An 18006-nucleotide genomic window follows, 5' to 3' on the forward strand; every position below is an offset into this window, starting at 1 on the left:
TGTGGTGTAGTTTGATATCAATAGCATGATTCCTCCAACTTTTTTTTTCTTTCTGAACATTTCTGTGGCTGTTTGGGGACTTTTGTGGTTTCACATAAATTTTTGGAACATTGTTCTAGTTCATGAAATACTCTATTGCTGTCTTCATAGGAATTGCTTTGACTCTGTAGATTGTATTGGATACTATGGACATTTTAATGATAACTAACAGTCATTTGTATCAAGCATGATCACTTCTAAATATTCACTGTAAGCCATAGTTCTTTGGAATTACTGTTTTTATTTGTATACCTTTTCAACCATGATACTTCCAGACTCAGATATCTCATAACCAGGCCTATTCAGTACTAAGAGGAAAGTTAGTACTGAATCTATTATCTCCCTCATTTGTTTGTTTGCTTCATTAATTTTTAGAATACTATAATGTCCACCAGAGATTGTCATACTGGAAGAGAAAAAGAAAGAGAGAGAGAGAAGGAAGGAGGGAAGAATGGGGGACAGAGAGAGAGAGAGAGATTGATTCTAATCTGAACATAACACAATTCCCATAGTCCACCCTTCTCCAGTCTTCCACACTGAGATCAGTGTCAGCTTTCCCAAGGACAGGAGTATGTTCGTGACACTGCTAAACTGCACATGCCTACTTTGTTGTCCTGTTTCCACTGCCTCCTTCTGAATTCCTGGCAGATTGTCAGTCGTAGTACCCTCCTGCAAAGCTTAGATGCAACCTTAGAATTTTCTGTGGAGTGGGCAGGATGATCACACCAGTTGATGAGAGTTAGTGGTATATGAGATGGAACCTATTTGCCATTGTCAGCCTGTTACATGAAATGTAAATTTTTCAAGGCATATATAAGATATGTAGAAATTCAAGCCTACTGTTTTAGCTTCCTCTGCATATGTGCATCTGAAACATTATATTTACCCATCCTGTGAGAATCATTCCTTATGATTTGCTTAGATTTCTGCTGTTAAAGCATTTCATTTTTTTATTCATCAACTCATCCTTCTCCAAGTGCGTATGTTACTACCTCTGACAGCTTTCCATGTGTAATTGCTTAGTTTTTAAATTTTTGGTTCCATGGCACTTCGTACACTTTGAAGTACTTGTATACATTGTTTTATAGTTGTCAGTATAACCCTCTTCTCCCCCAGACAGAATTCTCTGTAAAGGCCAAGATCTTATTTCATTTTCTCTGTCTCTAGCACTGTATTAATACTTTTACCACATACTCAGTGAATGATAATCTGTTTACTCAGTGAGCAGATATTGATTAAGCATCAACTGTGTACCAAGTATAAAATACATTGTAATAGATACAGATTAAGCAACAGTAAATTGTTCTAATTTAGATAGATAGGAAAGCTATTTGAATAATACGATTTTAAGCTGTAATTTAAATGACCAGGAACAAACTACAAACTGGAGACAGGACATTTACAAATCATACAAAAAAATAAGAACTAAATTTCCTCACATATAAAGAACGTCTAAATTGAATAGGGAATACTAGTCTTAAATGCAATTTTTAAGTGGTCAAAAATATGAAAAAGAAATTCAGGTGGCTCTTAAATGTATGGAAACAGATGCCCAATTTCAGTTACAATTGAGAAATACAATTTAAAAATACACCGACTTGCCATTTTTCTCTTACCAGATTGTCAGTAATCTAAAATGTTTGGAAAGATGCTGACTGGCGGGGCAGGGATGGGCAGGGCTCACACACTCACACTGTGCTGGTGAAGTGCAGGTCAGTACAACTTCTGTGCAAGCTCACTTGGTAGGAACCTTCAGAATTACAAAAAAAAGCAATATATCTTTTGATTGGGGGGGGGAGTTTACCTGATGAATATGTTTACACAGTGTAAAATAAATTATATATGAGCTTTTTATGCAACATATTTTTAAATAGCAAATGACTGGAAAGGACTTAAATATCTGTCAGTAAGCAACTAGTTAAATAAATAACAGTGTTTCAATAGAATACCACACATTTATATTTTAAAAGAAGGAAACTGTGTAATCAGTGGTTTTCATAGGTGTAGCCTAGCTTGGCAGTGACTGAGAACTTGGTACAAGAGGCCAGAATAGCTGTAGTTCTTCTGTTTAGGAAAATGTGAGTTGAGTGATCGAGTTTAGAACAGACGAGGAACATGGAATTAGCACTTGAGAACCCTAATGGCAAAGAATTTTACGTCTTTGATCTCGCAGATTCATTTGAGTAACTGGGTTTAGCAATGACTCTTTTTCTTTTATTTTTCAATTGCAGTTTATATTCAATATTATTCTATGTTCGTTTCAGGTGAACAGCATAGTGGATAGACAATCACATACTTTAGAAAGTGCTCCCCACAATATTTCCAGTACCCACCTGGCATCAGACACAATTATTACAATATTGTTTACTGCGCTCCCTGTGCTGTACTTGACATTGCTGTGACTGTTTTCTAACTACCAATTTGTATTTATCAATCCCCTCCCTTTTTACTCAGTCCCTGTGCTCCCCCCTGCCCCCCGTCCCCCCCCCCCCCAAATAGCAACTGTCAGTCTGTCCTAAATGACTGTTGCAAGGAGTGACTGTTTGGATTTTTCTACTGGTGTGTTCTGAAAGAGCAGTGAAAATGTAAGCTCTAAGTCATAGGTGTCTTTTTGGTAAAGACAGTATACCTATTCAGTTTTAGATTATATAAGTCACTGTGCCTCTGTTTCCTTTATTTTTATTCTTCCTTCACTAGGTTTTGGTCTTTTCATTGGTAGTAACATTCTTCAAGTGAAAATGCAATGAACTGAATCTTTAAGCAGTTTTTCTCACTGCTTGTTATAAAATTTGTTTAAAGTTTGAGAGAAGTTTTTTGTTTCTTTATAATTTATTGTTTCTTTTTGTACTGTAATTGTAGATGAAATTCCTGCCCTCTTTTTACATAGAAGTGATTAGTCCTTTTTCCACCCTTCCCTTCCACGTCGGGTGCCGGCATTGTTTTGTCTAGGGGAGCAGACTTCTGAGGTGACATTAATACATAAAGCCAGTGCTCAGTTTTCAAGATTTTCAACTTGAGTGTTTTAAAAATTGTGCTCTTCTTACCGTGGTCTTTCCCAGATGACTTATTCTCTCCCATTTTCTTTGTGTCTCCACTAAGTATCACTTTATCAGGAATGTCTTCCTTTGTCACCTCATGTAAAATAAAACCACTCTCTCTCTCTATCATCTCCTTTTACTGTCTGACTTTTCTTCAGGGCACTTATAGTACAGCATCTATCTCTACCAGAATGTCAGCTCAGTGAGAGAAAGGGACTTTGACTCTTTTGTTTTACTGACATACAGTGAGTGCTCAATAGTTATTTGTTGAATACAGAAGTGAATGAATTATATAGTATGTGAATTAAATGTGAAACTCAGTCAAGTGGCATTAATTAATACAAATAAAAGAACAGCTTATTTTTAATTTACAGCCAGTGGTCAAACTTAAGTTTATACTTACAAGTAAGTTCTGTCACATTTCTAATAGAGAAATCATCTTCTGACTTCTTTGTTTTTCTATGAAATGTTTCCAACATGTATATTTGCTTGACGCGGAAATTTACTATGTGGTGATTTGCTAAAACTCATAGGCATCGGTGATCACTCATCATCTCTACTTTATAAATCCAGACCTTACTTTGCCATTAGCAGTTTAAAAACAATACCAACTGAACTCTGTTTTTTTTGTATTTTGCTCAGGCCAAAATATAGTTAACACTATTATGAGTAAAGATTAAACAAATAGTCCAAAACTAGCTGTGTCAGTTATCAGATATGCCTTTGAATATTGGTTGTCATGAAGTCTGAAGAGTAGAAATAGTCATATTTGCATTTAGGGAATGCCAAGAAAGGATAAACTATGCACAACTAAATCAATAACAATATCTCAGTAAAGCAGAAAACCGGCACTTCCAGGTAGAGGGGTGTGTCGTTTTCAAAGGCCCACCCACGTCCCTCGTCCTTTGATTTTGATTCTGTCTCCTAAGTGCACTGTCCTCCTCTTTCCTGTCCGGGCATCAAACTCTGCTCTCTCCACCCCAAGAACCCTACCCTACAGCACTGTCTGAGCCTCAGTTCCTTTACTGTTGGCGAGCTCTCCTACTGCAAAGGCCCACAAGTGACTCCAGTAGTTCATGACAGTGCGGTGGGTATTTATTTTGTTCAGTTCATTACTCATTGGTTTTCTATCTTAGTTTTTCAGCCACAACAGTGCTGTCACAGATGTGTGCATGATGTAGATGACAACAAACAACACTTGTTCAATAACGCAATGTAATTACAAAAGATGGTAATGAATCTCCTGATCGCTAGTTGATCATGACACAATAATAATAACACTTACAACAGTGCTTTACAACTTACAGAAAATTCACTGCCAGTGTTGCATCAGATTCTCACAGCAGCCCAGTGAAATAGTTACCAGCTCTAATTCTAGTGCTTGAACTGAGGCTCGGAGTGGTTTGGTTCTTGCTTTCTCTTGTGCCATACCGAGAAATAAGAAACAACACCAATCATAGGAAATGTCTTGTTCAGATTGTTTATTTGTGGTGCAGCTCTTCTCTCAGTTTTGTTTCTTTCTGACCTAGTGGAGGTGAAGGGTCCTCTCTCCTGCCCCATCAGAGTTTGTTTACTTTACCAGAATAAGTTTTTACTGAATCATATTAACTCTCTTCTACAGTCAACGAGTGAATGGGTAGTTTATGAATGTGAAATAGTTTTCAGAATGTAAAACTAAAGCAAGATGTTCTTGTTAAACTGAGTATACTAGTTATCGATGCCTAATTGTTTAATGTATCTTCTTTGTGTGTAGAGTTGAGAGTTTTTCATGTATTTTATTATTACTAGATTTAAAGCATTTAGTTACCCTTTCAGAGAAATATTTAAGTCTTTGTTTTATAATTCTAGGCCTCAAAAGATTTCACATCATTTCAAAAATCTTATTATATGTTAATGCTAGGTCTCCTGGGTAGAAAAACTTACAAAATTGTTTTTTTCTTGAAGAGTATATTTAGTTTTCATTTTTATTGAAGGATTAAATTTTTTATCACTAATAAAATTTTCAGTGTCTTGTCAGTATTTTAGTTCTTATCTTATTTTCTAAAAATTAATAAAAATTACAATAAAAACTTCCAAATTTATTTTTCATTTTAATGAATTATATGTGTTCTATATATATATATAAACTGTCACAGCATGAAATCAGTTTTTTGCCTCGATTCCTTCCAAATCTGAGATTTCTATCACATTAATATTAAAAATTAGAAACATTAATAGGGACCAGCAGCTTTAAAAGCATACTTTACTTCTTGACAATTTAGCATATTTCTCTGAGTGCACAGGACTTCAAGAACCTTCAGTTCACTAATAAATTTATTAACTCAAACTTAAAAGAAGTGAAAAGTCTCTCTTTCTTTCACTCTCCCCATGGCCAGCCTGCTAAAATAGATTATTCATGCTTATTTGATTCAGGTAGGCTTTTGCAAGCTTCCCTACTAGGCCTGGGAATGTGGTACATTGAGGCCTTTTCAGAGGCTTCTGACATAGACCAAGCTTTTATTGCATGGTGTTTTATTATTACCAAATCCTAGTCTCCACCCAGTTTGTAGGCTCTCTGCTTATTCTTTTGAATCAGGAAAGGTTATCACCTACCTTAATCCATGCAGCAGTATGGATTAAGGACACCAGTGTGCCCCAGGATTCTCAAAGAGGATCCTGGAAACTTCTTGTTTCTTCTTTTTTTGCTGTCTTTACTAAATTCTATTGGGCCTTAGAGGGATTTGCATCTGAAATGGGCAACCTGGTGTTTTTCTCAATGAAGACATCAGATCAAAGTTCAGTTAGTCAAGGCCTTTCTAAAACATTAAGGGGGCCTGGACTTACACAATAAAAAGATGAGCTCTAGCAGAGATTGCAGTAAAAACATTCTGAACTATAATCCGGATAAAGAATAGATTATAGGCCAAAGAACAGACCTTGTTTAAATTGCTTTAGACTAATAACTTTACATTTTAAAATTTTACACCCTGTTTTTAAGAAACAGACTTTAACATCACATAATTTACTAGCCAATATTTTCATGGTAAACAGATAAATCATCTTTTGGGGACCATACTTCTGTATATTGTATTGGAAAGATTAAATTAAGCCAATTAATAGGTCTCTTTCATTAATGAAAATTAAAGAGTACTTTATGGAGGGATGAGCAATCATTTTATTTAGCAAATAAATATTAAAGTCACAGACTGAAACTGAGACTAATGTTTCTACTAGGCTTAAATGTTTTTTATCCTCTGTTACTGTATAATTTGATGTTTATAGGCATTTAATTTAAGAATACGAATCCTTAAAGTCTTAAAAATGCAAATATCTAGTCTTGAGCCAATGTATATTTCTAATCTAAATTACAGAGTCGTTAATTCCTTAGTAAAATATGTTAAGATCCTATTGTGTATAATTCTTCAATTTCTGCAGAGGCTCCCCGGTTTGTTGAATGTTCCAAAACTTGTCTGTTTTATAGCATTCAAGACAGTTGAAATTATGTAAATTTAGATCAGAGATTTCATCAGAAACTAATGCCAGGTGGAAACCTGTTACTAGCTCAACTCTGGATAGAGGTGTATATATTTCTCATATGCTGAAAGAAAGAAATCAGCCCAGAGTTCCTTCAAAGCAATGTAATAATAATGTGACGTTACTAGGATTTTACTATCCTATGTAAGTAAATTCAGCATCAGTAGTTACTAGAGTTTCTTAAGAGAAAACATTGTGTTGGCGGAATTGTCAGTGATTATGCCAGATTTCTGATTCATCTGTGGCAGTTTACATATATTTCCCCACTTTACATTGTGCTTTGTTCCCACCTGGAGGACCCTAGTGCATTTTACACTGTAAGCTTAGTGTTGTTTGTAAGTAATGTTGAAATGCATACAAACTGGGGAGAATTTAGTTTCAAAGTGATGGTCAGTTTACTGTACTTAAATAGCTAGTTTCTTTTGGGCCACTCACCATGAATTAATTCGGCTTAAGTTTTCATTGATTCTTAGCTACTACATATTTGTCCTTAAAGCCTGGAGTTTAAAAAAATAATTAAGACATGTATATTAATTTTTTAATTTAAGAAGGTATACAGATTCATAAAAAAACTAAAGAGGTCTTAAAATTTTATCAAACTTAGGAAACCACCAGGAGTCAAGAAACATGGGTGAGGAAAAGGTTGATTTCTAACTGCAGAGATTAAAATAACCACGGCTGTTGTATATGCTTCTTTGAAATGTAATGCCTGTGTACATCAGCTTTTTCTTATTTGCATTAAAATGCATAAATAGATCAGCATTTTTCTGAGTGTAGGACAAATAAATTGTCTTTTTAAAATATATTTTAACAACAAATATGGGTTTTATTCATAGGCTGGACCAGTATCATCTTCAAGATTTGGTCACTATTATGATGCATCAAAAAAAATACCACAAGAACTACTTAAGGCTTCAAAATGGCATGGATTTTTTCTTCCAGAAAAAGTACCTTCAACTGTTAACATAGAACCCTGGTAAGTTCATGACCCAATTTTTATTTCAAAGGTTGATAGAATACATTTTTACTACATTCTTTGACAGAATGCATATCAAAAGTACATCTCCTAATAATAGATATTAGAATCTACATAATATGTAACCTTACTTGTGCATATTTGTGCATGTGTTTCTTATCTCATTATACAGTAGGGTGGGGGAAAAGTAGGTTTACAGTTCATATGGAAAAATGATACAATAATTAATAAATACTAGTACAAAAATAAACTTGCTTTTACGTACTCACAACTGTTCTCACCCTGTACATACAGTTTACTTTTTCTGGCTTTATAACTGCTGGACATGCTGTTACCCCTTAATTTGCAACTTAAAAAGTCTGGACACCAAATTGCAATACCTGCTGTTTTTATTTTCAAGAAAATGTGAAACACTTCTGAATCAGAGTCTCTCAGTTATAAATGCAAATAGATGCTGAAATATTACTTATTGATAACAATAGCAGTGAAATAGTATAAAGTAATGTTATTGTTCCATGTTTTTCAATAAATGCTGTTTCAGAAATTAAAAATGTGCATGTTTTCCAATATTTTGTTAGGTTTTCTATTTCCAGTAATGCTGTAAATAAAACAATCTGTTCTTTTAGATGACTTAAGAGAACTAAGGGTTTGAGTTTTACAAAGAAGAGTTTTAAGTATTAAACCAGTGCTACTAATTTAAAGCAAAACTGTGGAAAGTACAGTACTTGACACTGAACAATTTATAAAAGTTAAGGATATTTAATTTTATTCTTATTGCAGTTGAATCGAGGGAAGGTAGTTCACAGAATCTGTTATCACCTCTATTCTCTTTCGCATGGTAAAACCATTATTTGCAAAGTGAGACCAGTTTATTAAATAGAAATTTAACAGACAGGAAGTTGTGAACTGAAATGACTAAAAAATCTATCATCTCTCTCACAGAAATATTACATAAGAATTTAGTGAAAACTGTCCTATTTATTTTTATTAAATCTGTTTGAAAAAGAAATTCTGCACTTCGTCATGGTGTTCTCTAGCCTGTCAACGGGGGACTGCTGTGTGTCAGTCCCTGCAGTATATACTTCCCCTGCGTTACCTGTCCTATAAAAGAAATATTCCCATTCTTCAGAGGAAGATGCCGAAATTAGGCTCAGCAGCTTCAAAAGATTTTCATTTTCACTTTCCCTTCGCCTTTACCTGCCTGTGACGTGGAGCACAGAGTGCTGGCAAAGAAATTTATAGAAGTCTGGGTTTTGATACTGAGCTTGTCCTTCTGTTAACTTTGGGCAAATCCCTACTGTTAAATTCAGTGAAAATCAATATCTTTCTGTGAAAAATTGAGGTCTGGAGGAATACCATATATTCTACCTACATCACCAATAGTTTTTGTTAAGTTTGAATGATTATATTGATTTTACTAGTGCCTAGTTTTTGTTATTCAGTGAAGCAGACAAAAATATATACAGGCCTGGGAAGATCAAAGTAACTTTCCCAGCCCTGGCTGGTGTGGCTCAGTGGATTGGGCGCAGGCCTGCAAACCAAAGGGTTGCCGGTTTGTTTCCCAGTCATGACACACGCCTGGGTTGCAGGGGTGGTGAGGGAGGGGGGAGATGGGGAGGGGGGGCAGGGGTGCACAAGAGGCAACCACACATTGATATTTCTCCCTTCCCCTCTCTTTAAAAATAAAAAATAATATCTTTTAAAAATCACACACAAAAAAACTTTTCCATGATTTCTTACATAGTAAATGGTGGGACCCAGACCCAAAGTCAGTTCTTTCTGACTCAGAATCCTGTCTTAGCAATAATGCTATACTACCTCCATTCGTGGACTATTTAGGAGAAATAAAAAATTTAAAATGTACATTAAGTATGATGTAGGTCAATAAAAAATAACATGATACTTTGTAATTAAATATATGTATATATTAAGTATAAAACTTTTTCTAGCCAGAAAGTACAAGGTTTTTGTTCATTCATTGAACAACTAAAGGGAGGAAGAATTAACACTTGTCAAAAACCTGCTCCGTGTCAGGAACTGTTCCAGGCATTTGATCATAGAATAACTAATTCTCCCAACAGCCTTCCAAGAAAAATTATATTGTCCCAAAGTTTTAGGAAATTTGAAGTTAGAGACACTAAGGAGCTTTCCCATCACTGACTGACTCTCAGTGCCTGAGCTGACACCCAAACCCAGGTCTCCTGAACCTCCACCCTTTCCTGAGCGAGGCGGCCCCTGTTCACTGCCGCCGTGAGTGCGCAGAGAGTGAAGCTGGCACTGGAGAAATGACACCTGGATCGGCTGCGAGAGCACAGTTTCCTACGGTCCGTAAAATGCAGTTTTCAGAATCTTCTTTGAGAACTCGCATTTTTATGTACAAAATAGGAAAATTCATAGATTTTAATTATCAAGGCAGTATTTCATTTCATAGTGGTTAACCAATAATTCATTTATTTCATATTAAACTTAAAGGCGTAATTAAATGTAATTAAACTTTAAACATGTAATTAAATTAATTTTGAAAATGTGCACTTTACCATGTGAGATTTATTTTAATTTATGAAAAGCGTGTGCTCATCTCACTAAAATGAACCTTACTGGTTCATTTATAAAATAATAAAGCTTAGCCTTACAGTTGTCTATACTTTTCCTATAATTAAACTAAGAGGACATAGCTGTATCCTACTATCATATGTGAGGATATAACATATAATTCCATAATTTCTAAAGGGACTATTGAAACATGTAGAGCTTTATTATTTTTTTACAGTAGGAAAAACAGAAGGTCATTTAAAGTTTGGATTAACTAGTTTTAAATTATTGGTAGGTTTGACTATAGAACATTTTCATTCATACAGTGTAACCTGTCAAAGTAAAGTGTGGGTATAAAAACTGGAGATGTATCACAATAACAATAATGTTATCCAGTGGATTTTGTTTTGATATTTTACTGTCATAAATTAGATAATCTGAGTCATAAAACAATGAATGATACAAAAATAAACTTTGAGAATAATTCTGTAGTCAAAGATTTTTTAAATCGGACATTGTTTTGAATTAAGCTTTACTAACAAGTGTACCCAAACACTCTTCTGTTTTCTTATAAGATTCCTCGTTCTTCAGCATGTGATAGTGCCTCAACTTTCTTATTTACTAATAAATCTACCGACATACTCCTTAACCTACTGATACAGACTGAGTGTTGGTGTGCCCCAAAGCCAGATGTTGAAGTTCTAATCCTCAGTGTAATGGTATTTGGACGTGGGGCGTTTGGGAGGTCATTAGGGTTAGATGAGGTCATGAGGGTGGAGCCTAAGTCCAGTAGGCTCCGTGTCTTTCAGAAAGAGTAAGAGACACTGAGCTCACACTTTCCTCTTGGGGTCACATCCAGGAAGGGCCATGTGACCATGCAGTGAGAAGGTGGCCATCTATAGCCAATGGGGAGAGCTCTCACCAGACACTAACCCTACTAGTGCCTTGATCTTGAACTTAGTCTCCAAAGCTGAAAAAAAAAATGCCTGTTGTATAAGCCACCCAATCTGTGTTATTTTGTTATGGAAGTCCAAGCTGACTGATATACTGACTATACTGTAAAATACCACGGTTTTTTAAGTATAGATATGTCAGGTCTTGAATATTGAGTTCATATGCAGTTTGTAGTACATAGAATAAATTTATTTTGGTATGTTTCTTTGAAATTCAAGATTTTATTTTGACATTTACCCTAACGATAGCTAGTAGTGTCTTATATTAGCTAAAAGTTTTGTGTTACGTTGAATGAACTGAATTCTGAGACAACCAATTATCTTTCCAAGAAAACAAAATCAGTGGGAAGAGGCTACGGGTGATACTTAAAGATTTTAAAAATCATTTCATTTTTCTTCTGCCAAGTTTCCTTACCAGTTTAAATGGAACCTCATTATAAACCTTTTGTAATAATATTTTCCTATTGAAATCATAGTCATGCTCCCCTGCTTTCCTGCTTAACTTTTGTTTTTACTTCTATCAGAACACGGTGCATTGCGTGCGCTATAATTTTTGGGCTTGTCTACAATCGCATTTTCCCTCTCAAGCACTGGAAATCCTGGAGGAAAGGGTTATGCTTTCTTTGTCTATTTATTCCCTGAATTCAGGACCCAGGTGTTGAGTTGAGTGTTGGTGAATTAGTGTACCAATGCGCAAAGTGTGGTGATAACTCCGCATAACTACATAGAGCCTTGCCCTTAGTGTAATGACTTAGTGGCATAAACCCAATAACTGAAACACAGCCATGTGAGAATATATTTTGTTTCAACAGTACATAGCCCTTAGATCAAGAAGCAGAGAACCACACTATATTGAGAAATTACCAGTAGAAGATTAACTCATGAGAAAGGAATTTTGGAAGAATTTGTAGTTAAGACTAAAAGTTTAGAACAAAAGTCATGAAGTTATAGAAATATACTATAAACAACTTTATTAAAAGAATACGGTGAGGGATGTACTAATGCTAGTATCTGAAGTGGGAGAAAGGCAAGATGAAAGTGTAAGGAGGAATTTGACCCGTCTGCTTCCCTGCTGGTGGTATCATTTAAGTACAAAGGTAATATCTGAACATTTATAGAGAGAACTAACATCCTGAACCTTTTCTAACAGGAATTCAGATGTTAATTTCAGTTCCAAAAACAGAAATCCGTGATAAGTGGTCAGATAAGCCCATGAAAGACTGCCAACTAAATCCCCTGATTGGACTATCTAAAAGACAGCATACTTAGCATTTGAAAGGCTGGAGAGAAATGCCAAAATTAAACAAAAATCATTATAGTTATAATCCTATTTACATGTGTTTATTGATAAAAATACTCTTGTTTTCAGAATGAAAAAAAATTTTTATCAGCACACTTCTTCCCACCCCACAGAAGTTTTCCTCAGTAAGCGGTGGAAGGGCTGGCGTAGAGAGGCCGGAGGGATGTGCGTCATGCTGTTAGCCATGTTCACCTCCGGGTGGTGAATTTTGGACATCTTTTTCTATTCTTCATGTTTTATGTGTTTGAGTTTTTATGATGAACAAACATTTTTGTGATGTACAGATATTTCAAGTAAGCAGGAAAGCTTAATCATTTGGGAATTATATAGTGAAATCCTTACCTCATATGTCTTATCAAACTACGTTTCTAAAGAGTTAAAGATTTGATGCCCTGGCTGGTATGGCTCAGAGGATTGAGCAGTGTCCTGCAAACCAAAAGGTCACTGGTTCGGTTCCCAATCAGGGCACATGCCTGGGTTGCATGCCAGGTCCCCTGTTAGGGGCATGCAACCAATAAATGTTTTTCCCCCTCTCTTTTGCCCTCCTTCCCATCTCTAAAAATAAATAGATAAATAAATTTTTCAAAGAGTTAAAGATGTGAATATAATAAATGAAATTATAGAAGTACTAGAAGAAAATTCTTAGAAGAGAATGTCCTAAACTCTTGGCATGGTGGGGAAGTCTCAGTGAGTATATATGGTGATCTGATCTATGACCTTTCTCAATTTGAAATAGGCAGGACTCTTTGAAGGAACTCTTGATTCAAAGGAAACAAGAAGATACACTTGTAACATCTCTTTATGTTTAGATGTTCTTAAAGAATGATGAGGACTTGCTGAAAGGATACAAAAGCCAGCTCAGAAGAACTCCCACTGGCCAAAGAGGAGACAATTTAAGCATCAAAATAAATAATGATAGTAATGGATTATAGCTAGCACTGAATAAAACAGAAAGCCACAAATTATTCCTAAAAAAGAAAAAGAAACGTCATTCTTGAACCATTTAATTTTAAGTCAAAATGGACAACAGAGATTATCTAGTGCAAATCATTCAGCATACAAATGAAAAAAATTTGAATCCCAAAACAGGAAAATTAGAGAATTTGCCTCGTATCACACGTTTAGCTAGAGCTGTTGCTATAGTTAGAACTATAGGTAGAATCTTCAGCATCCTATTCACTGTGCTGTTCTGGTATCTTTTATATATTTATAAATCTACACTCTTTAAAATTAAATTTTCTTCATAAATCATGCACCAAGTTAAAAACGAGTGAATATCTTATCAGTACAACTAAGACAAGTATTTGCCAAACACTATACACCAGAATACTTTATTTGACTACCTTTAATGGGGCCCTGTTCAGACCCTGTCTCGGCCACCTATGTATTTGAACGCACAAACTTTTCCTTGAATTTGGATCTCACTGTGAGGTTGTCTTTACTTTAGTTTAGCCAAAGAGCACAGAACTTGAAGTGAGAACTTGAGTTTTGAGTGTCACTTAATTGTTGTATAGCCTTGGTAAAATCACTTAGCTTCTAATGGATCTTAATTTTCTCAATCATAATATGGAGCTAATGACTATACTAACCTCTTAAGGACGTGATCAAATGTGACTGATGCAGAAGGTTTTGAGTATTTATTATGTACCAGACATTTTACTAATCAATAAAATTAAAATTGAAATCAAGTAGTTTTGTTATAAACAAACTGAGCTTATTATTATTATCCAAGCAAAAAATATCACTCAAATTGTTAATTTTATATACACATTATTTTATTTTCGTAGTTTACCTTTTCACAAATAAAATCTCATCTCCTATTACCCAAGCTTTTTTGTTGTTGGCACATTTATTCTTTGATCACATTAAGATTTGTAACTATCTCTTTGTTTATTGTTTGAGAACCTGAAACATAATTATCTATTACCTACTTGATATCTTTCCTGGATATATTACAACTGATTCATTTTCTTACACAGATTTTTTAAATCTTCCTTGAGATTGAATGACAAAATTACTTTTTACAAGAAAACCAGTGCCATTTGTTGATACACATTAAAGTTCCCTGATACAAAATGTCTATTAGGCCACAGCTGATATTGATAGGCACAAAAATTTTTTCTATCAACTCTTTAAAAAACGTTAAACTTGCCCTGGCTGGTGTGGCTCCGTTGACTGAAGCATTGTCTCACATACCAAAAAGTTGCTGGTTTGATTCCTGGTCAGGGCACATACCTACTTTGTGCGTTCCATCCCTGGCCAGAGCACATATGTGGGCAACCAGTTGATGTTTCTCGTTCACATCAGTGTTTCTCTCTCTCCCTTCCCCTCTTCCTCTCTTTCTTCCTTCCTCAGGTGAGGGTAAAAAATGAAGGTTAAACTTAGTCATCAATATAGATTTACATTTGTGTCACTGGGTTCCTTTTTCCATCTTGTATATTAATACAAAGAAATACCCTGGCTGGTGTATCTCAGTGGATTAAGCACAGGCCTGCGAACCAAAGGGTTGCCAGCTTGATTCCCAGTCAGGGCATGTGCCTGGGTTGCAGACCAGTTCCCAGCAGGGGACACCCGAGAGGCAACCATACACTGATAATCTCTCTCCCTCTCTCCTTCCCTTCCCCTCTAAAAGATAAATAAATAAAATCTTTAAAAAAAGAAAGAAATGGTAACATTAACAGACACATGAATAATGAACATGGGACACTGTTTTTAACTAAAGAAAATTTTAAATGCTTGATATTTACAGGTAACAATTAAATTTCTAATAATTATTTGCATATTTTGTACTGTTATAAAGATATTGTAGAATCTCAAGATAGATCATTTTACTACAAAATTTATTGAAAACTATGAAAATTATTAAAGAATATACATGATTTGAAATGTAGTGCCTTTGGAACATATAAATACTTTGATAACCTTACCTTTGTTAAAGATCTGGAAACGTAAGGAAGCCAGGGTCATATTTGTAACTAGGTTTCCTTCTTGTCAATTTCTGTTTTATGAATTACTAGACTGCTGAAGAGCAACAACAAAGACAACATTCTCAAAATCAAAGAGGTTTAATAAAAAATTTTTAGATAACAACAGATGATATTTATTTTCACCCCAAAAATGTACTACTAAATGAGCTTGCTGACAAAGAAATATACTTCATGGAGATTAACAACACTTAATATTTTTAATATCAAGACCATATGAAATGATTCAGTTTTAAATGATACAATTTTATGTATACAAAAATGAATATCCTCAACTTGTATACTAAATATATTGATTTTTCCCCATTTTATTTTGTTACCCTGTGTATTTATTTTCCTAAAAACCTTACTTTGGAGAAATGTATCTTATTACTTAAAAAGTTCCAAGCATTGTTGATTACATTATTTATGTCAGTATTTAATAGAGAAAGAGATTAAGATGTATTGCCGTTATGTCCATTTTTATTCTCATATCAAAAGAAACCCTTTACCTTTGAAGAGAATCCTGGATCCACTTATAGTTATCTTAACAGATGTACGATAAATAACAGGTCGTGTTGGTTGGAAAACTGGTAGCAATTAAAACACTAAAATGTAAATTATGTTTGTGGTATTTAATAGTGTGCCTTCAGATAACAGATTTATTACCAAGCACTTAAGGCAGATTTTATTATTGAACAGGTTGGGGCAGAGGGGAAATGGTCTAAAATGTTTTCATGTGTGAAGTAATAATTTTCTTAGGTAGGTTCATTATTGGTGGCTTAGGGTACACTGAATATATTCTTGGACCACCCTCCTTTAACCCATAGTGACATTCGTCAGATGGTTGTCTGGAGTTCATTTCAAAACCAGGGCCCCTGTAGCAGATCTCACCCCCTGTGCAAAACTATTTGACCCAGATAGGAATTAAATCTGCTGTGTTCGAGCAGAAACACTGTGTTGGGAAAGGTGAGCAGTCCAGCTAACCAGGACGAATATGTGTGAAGATATGAAATAATCTCATCATTGTCCGTTATCTATAGATACATTTTCTCACTCATGGAAGTAGAGAAATATGTCCATGTAATTCACTGTATTTTCACTGAAAGTGGAGGAATAACTATATGAGAAATAACTGTACTGCCACATCCTTCCATTGGAGCCGTATTTGTTTTTCGAGTAACAGGATTCTTTGTTTTTGTTATATAACTATTTGGGGGCTATGTGTGAATGTTCAATAAAACGTTTACAGATACATGCATATATTTTTGCTGAACCACCTGCCATTGACTTCGCACACTAAGCAGTCTGCTGCATTTACTGGCTTTTATGTTCTTTAATGTTGCATGTATGCTTCAAAGTATATTTCATTCTTCTTTTGGGGCATTTTTTCTGCCTATGTGATCACTTTATCTAGAATCACAGTAAAGCAGATACTTTGTATTTTTAAGGTCACCTACAGCATTTTCAACATTTGGCACTTTAGAGTTTATGAATTAGCTGTGCTCCAAAACCTCATAGAGTTTATGAATTAGCTGTGCTCCAAAACCTCATAGTCAACATTTAAAGTTCAGCCATCGCACACAGGTTGTCCATTATGAAGAATCTTAAATTCAGTTAATGTTAAAGCAAATTTTCTTCACTCTTACTAAATTTTCTTTGAGATGCTTTATAGCATTTGCAAAGCATTTTAAAATAATTTATTTTACATCATTTAAAAGTGATCTGCAAAATAATTTATTTTAGATCATTTTATTAAATTTATACATTAATTTTATTGTCTTTTCACAAATGAAGTGGAGTTTACACTCGCTTGTGTTCATTCCTCTTAATTCAGGTTTTTGAATGAATATTATTTTAGCAGTTTGTTCTAAGAAAGTTAAAACTTTGATGGAAGATGAGCTCAGGTGATCAACCCATTTATTTAGGTATACATGGCATAGCAGTTCATTAACCGTGTGTTAATTATCTATGATTACTCCTGAAAAGCTGTAGTGGCTTCATCTTTTAAGTTGCTTCATGAAATCATTAATTTTCGTGGAGGTAACTAAGCTTGACATAATTAAGTCATCTCAGTCTCCACAGATTTTTGTCTTCCCATGAAGTCAAGAACACTGAGCAAGTTAATGTAAGGCATAGTATCTTGTTCCCTGGATGTATTGGTCTTATTTTTTATAATTATTTACAGTATTTTGGCTCATTTTATTATATTTAAGTAACCTATGAATGTGTACCTTTTAATTATTTACTGACTGTTTTACCTTACATTTGTATTTCCTCTGTAATCAGCCCATTTATATATTCGAACCACTTCTTACCAACAGCTCTCTGACCCATGGCTACATAGAGCTGCTTCAGTTTATCCAGAAAATCATTTATGAGGAAGGATTTGATGGATCCAATCCCCAGGTATTGAGTAACTTCAAAGCCTTTTATAACCATGTATGTAATGTTGTTTTCAAGCTCTCTAGGGGTATAGGCAGAAGATCTAAGAATAATCAACAATGAGCAAGCTGTTTTCCAGGCAGAGAAGATACAAATAAGCAGAGCACAGGCAGCTTTACTGTGACTATGAATGTATATCTAGAATTTTAGCTATGTCCTCAGTGAATGCACATAAGATGTACATGTACACTGTGAACATGAATTACTTTAAAAATGTGTATTTATAACACCTAGAATTAAGAAGTAG

The 18006-nt window shown here is 34.7% G+C and overlaps 1 protein-coding gene across 1 annotated transcript in view; it reads left to right on the top strand.

The window, feature by feature from the left end:
* ELP4 (elongator acetyltransferase complex subunit 4) overlaps positions 1 to 18006 on the top strand; it is a 204774-nt gene that overhangs the window by 49611 nt on the left and 137157 nt on the right. The window contains exons 5-6 of the mRNA XM_037040441.1: positions 7427 to 7566; positions 17639 to 17723. Coding sequence (XP_036896336.1) covers positions 7427 to 7566; positions 17639 to 17723 — 225 coding nt within the window. The remainder of the gene's footprint in view (positions 1 to 7426; positions 7567 to 17638; positions 17724 to 18006) is intronic.

The sequence above is a fragment of the Sturnira hondurensis genome, unplaced genomic scaffold (assembly GCF_014824575.4).
Source record: "Sturnira hondurensis isolate 20B ecotype Veracruz unplaced genomic scaffold, ASM1482457v3 Scaffold0002638, whole genome shotgun sequence".
Taxonomy (NCBI): Eukaryota; Metazoa; Chordata; class Mammalia; order Chiroptera; family Phyllostomidae; genus Sturnira; species Sturnira hondurensis.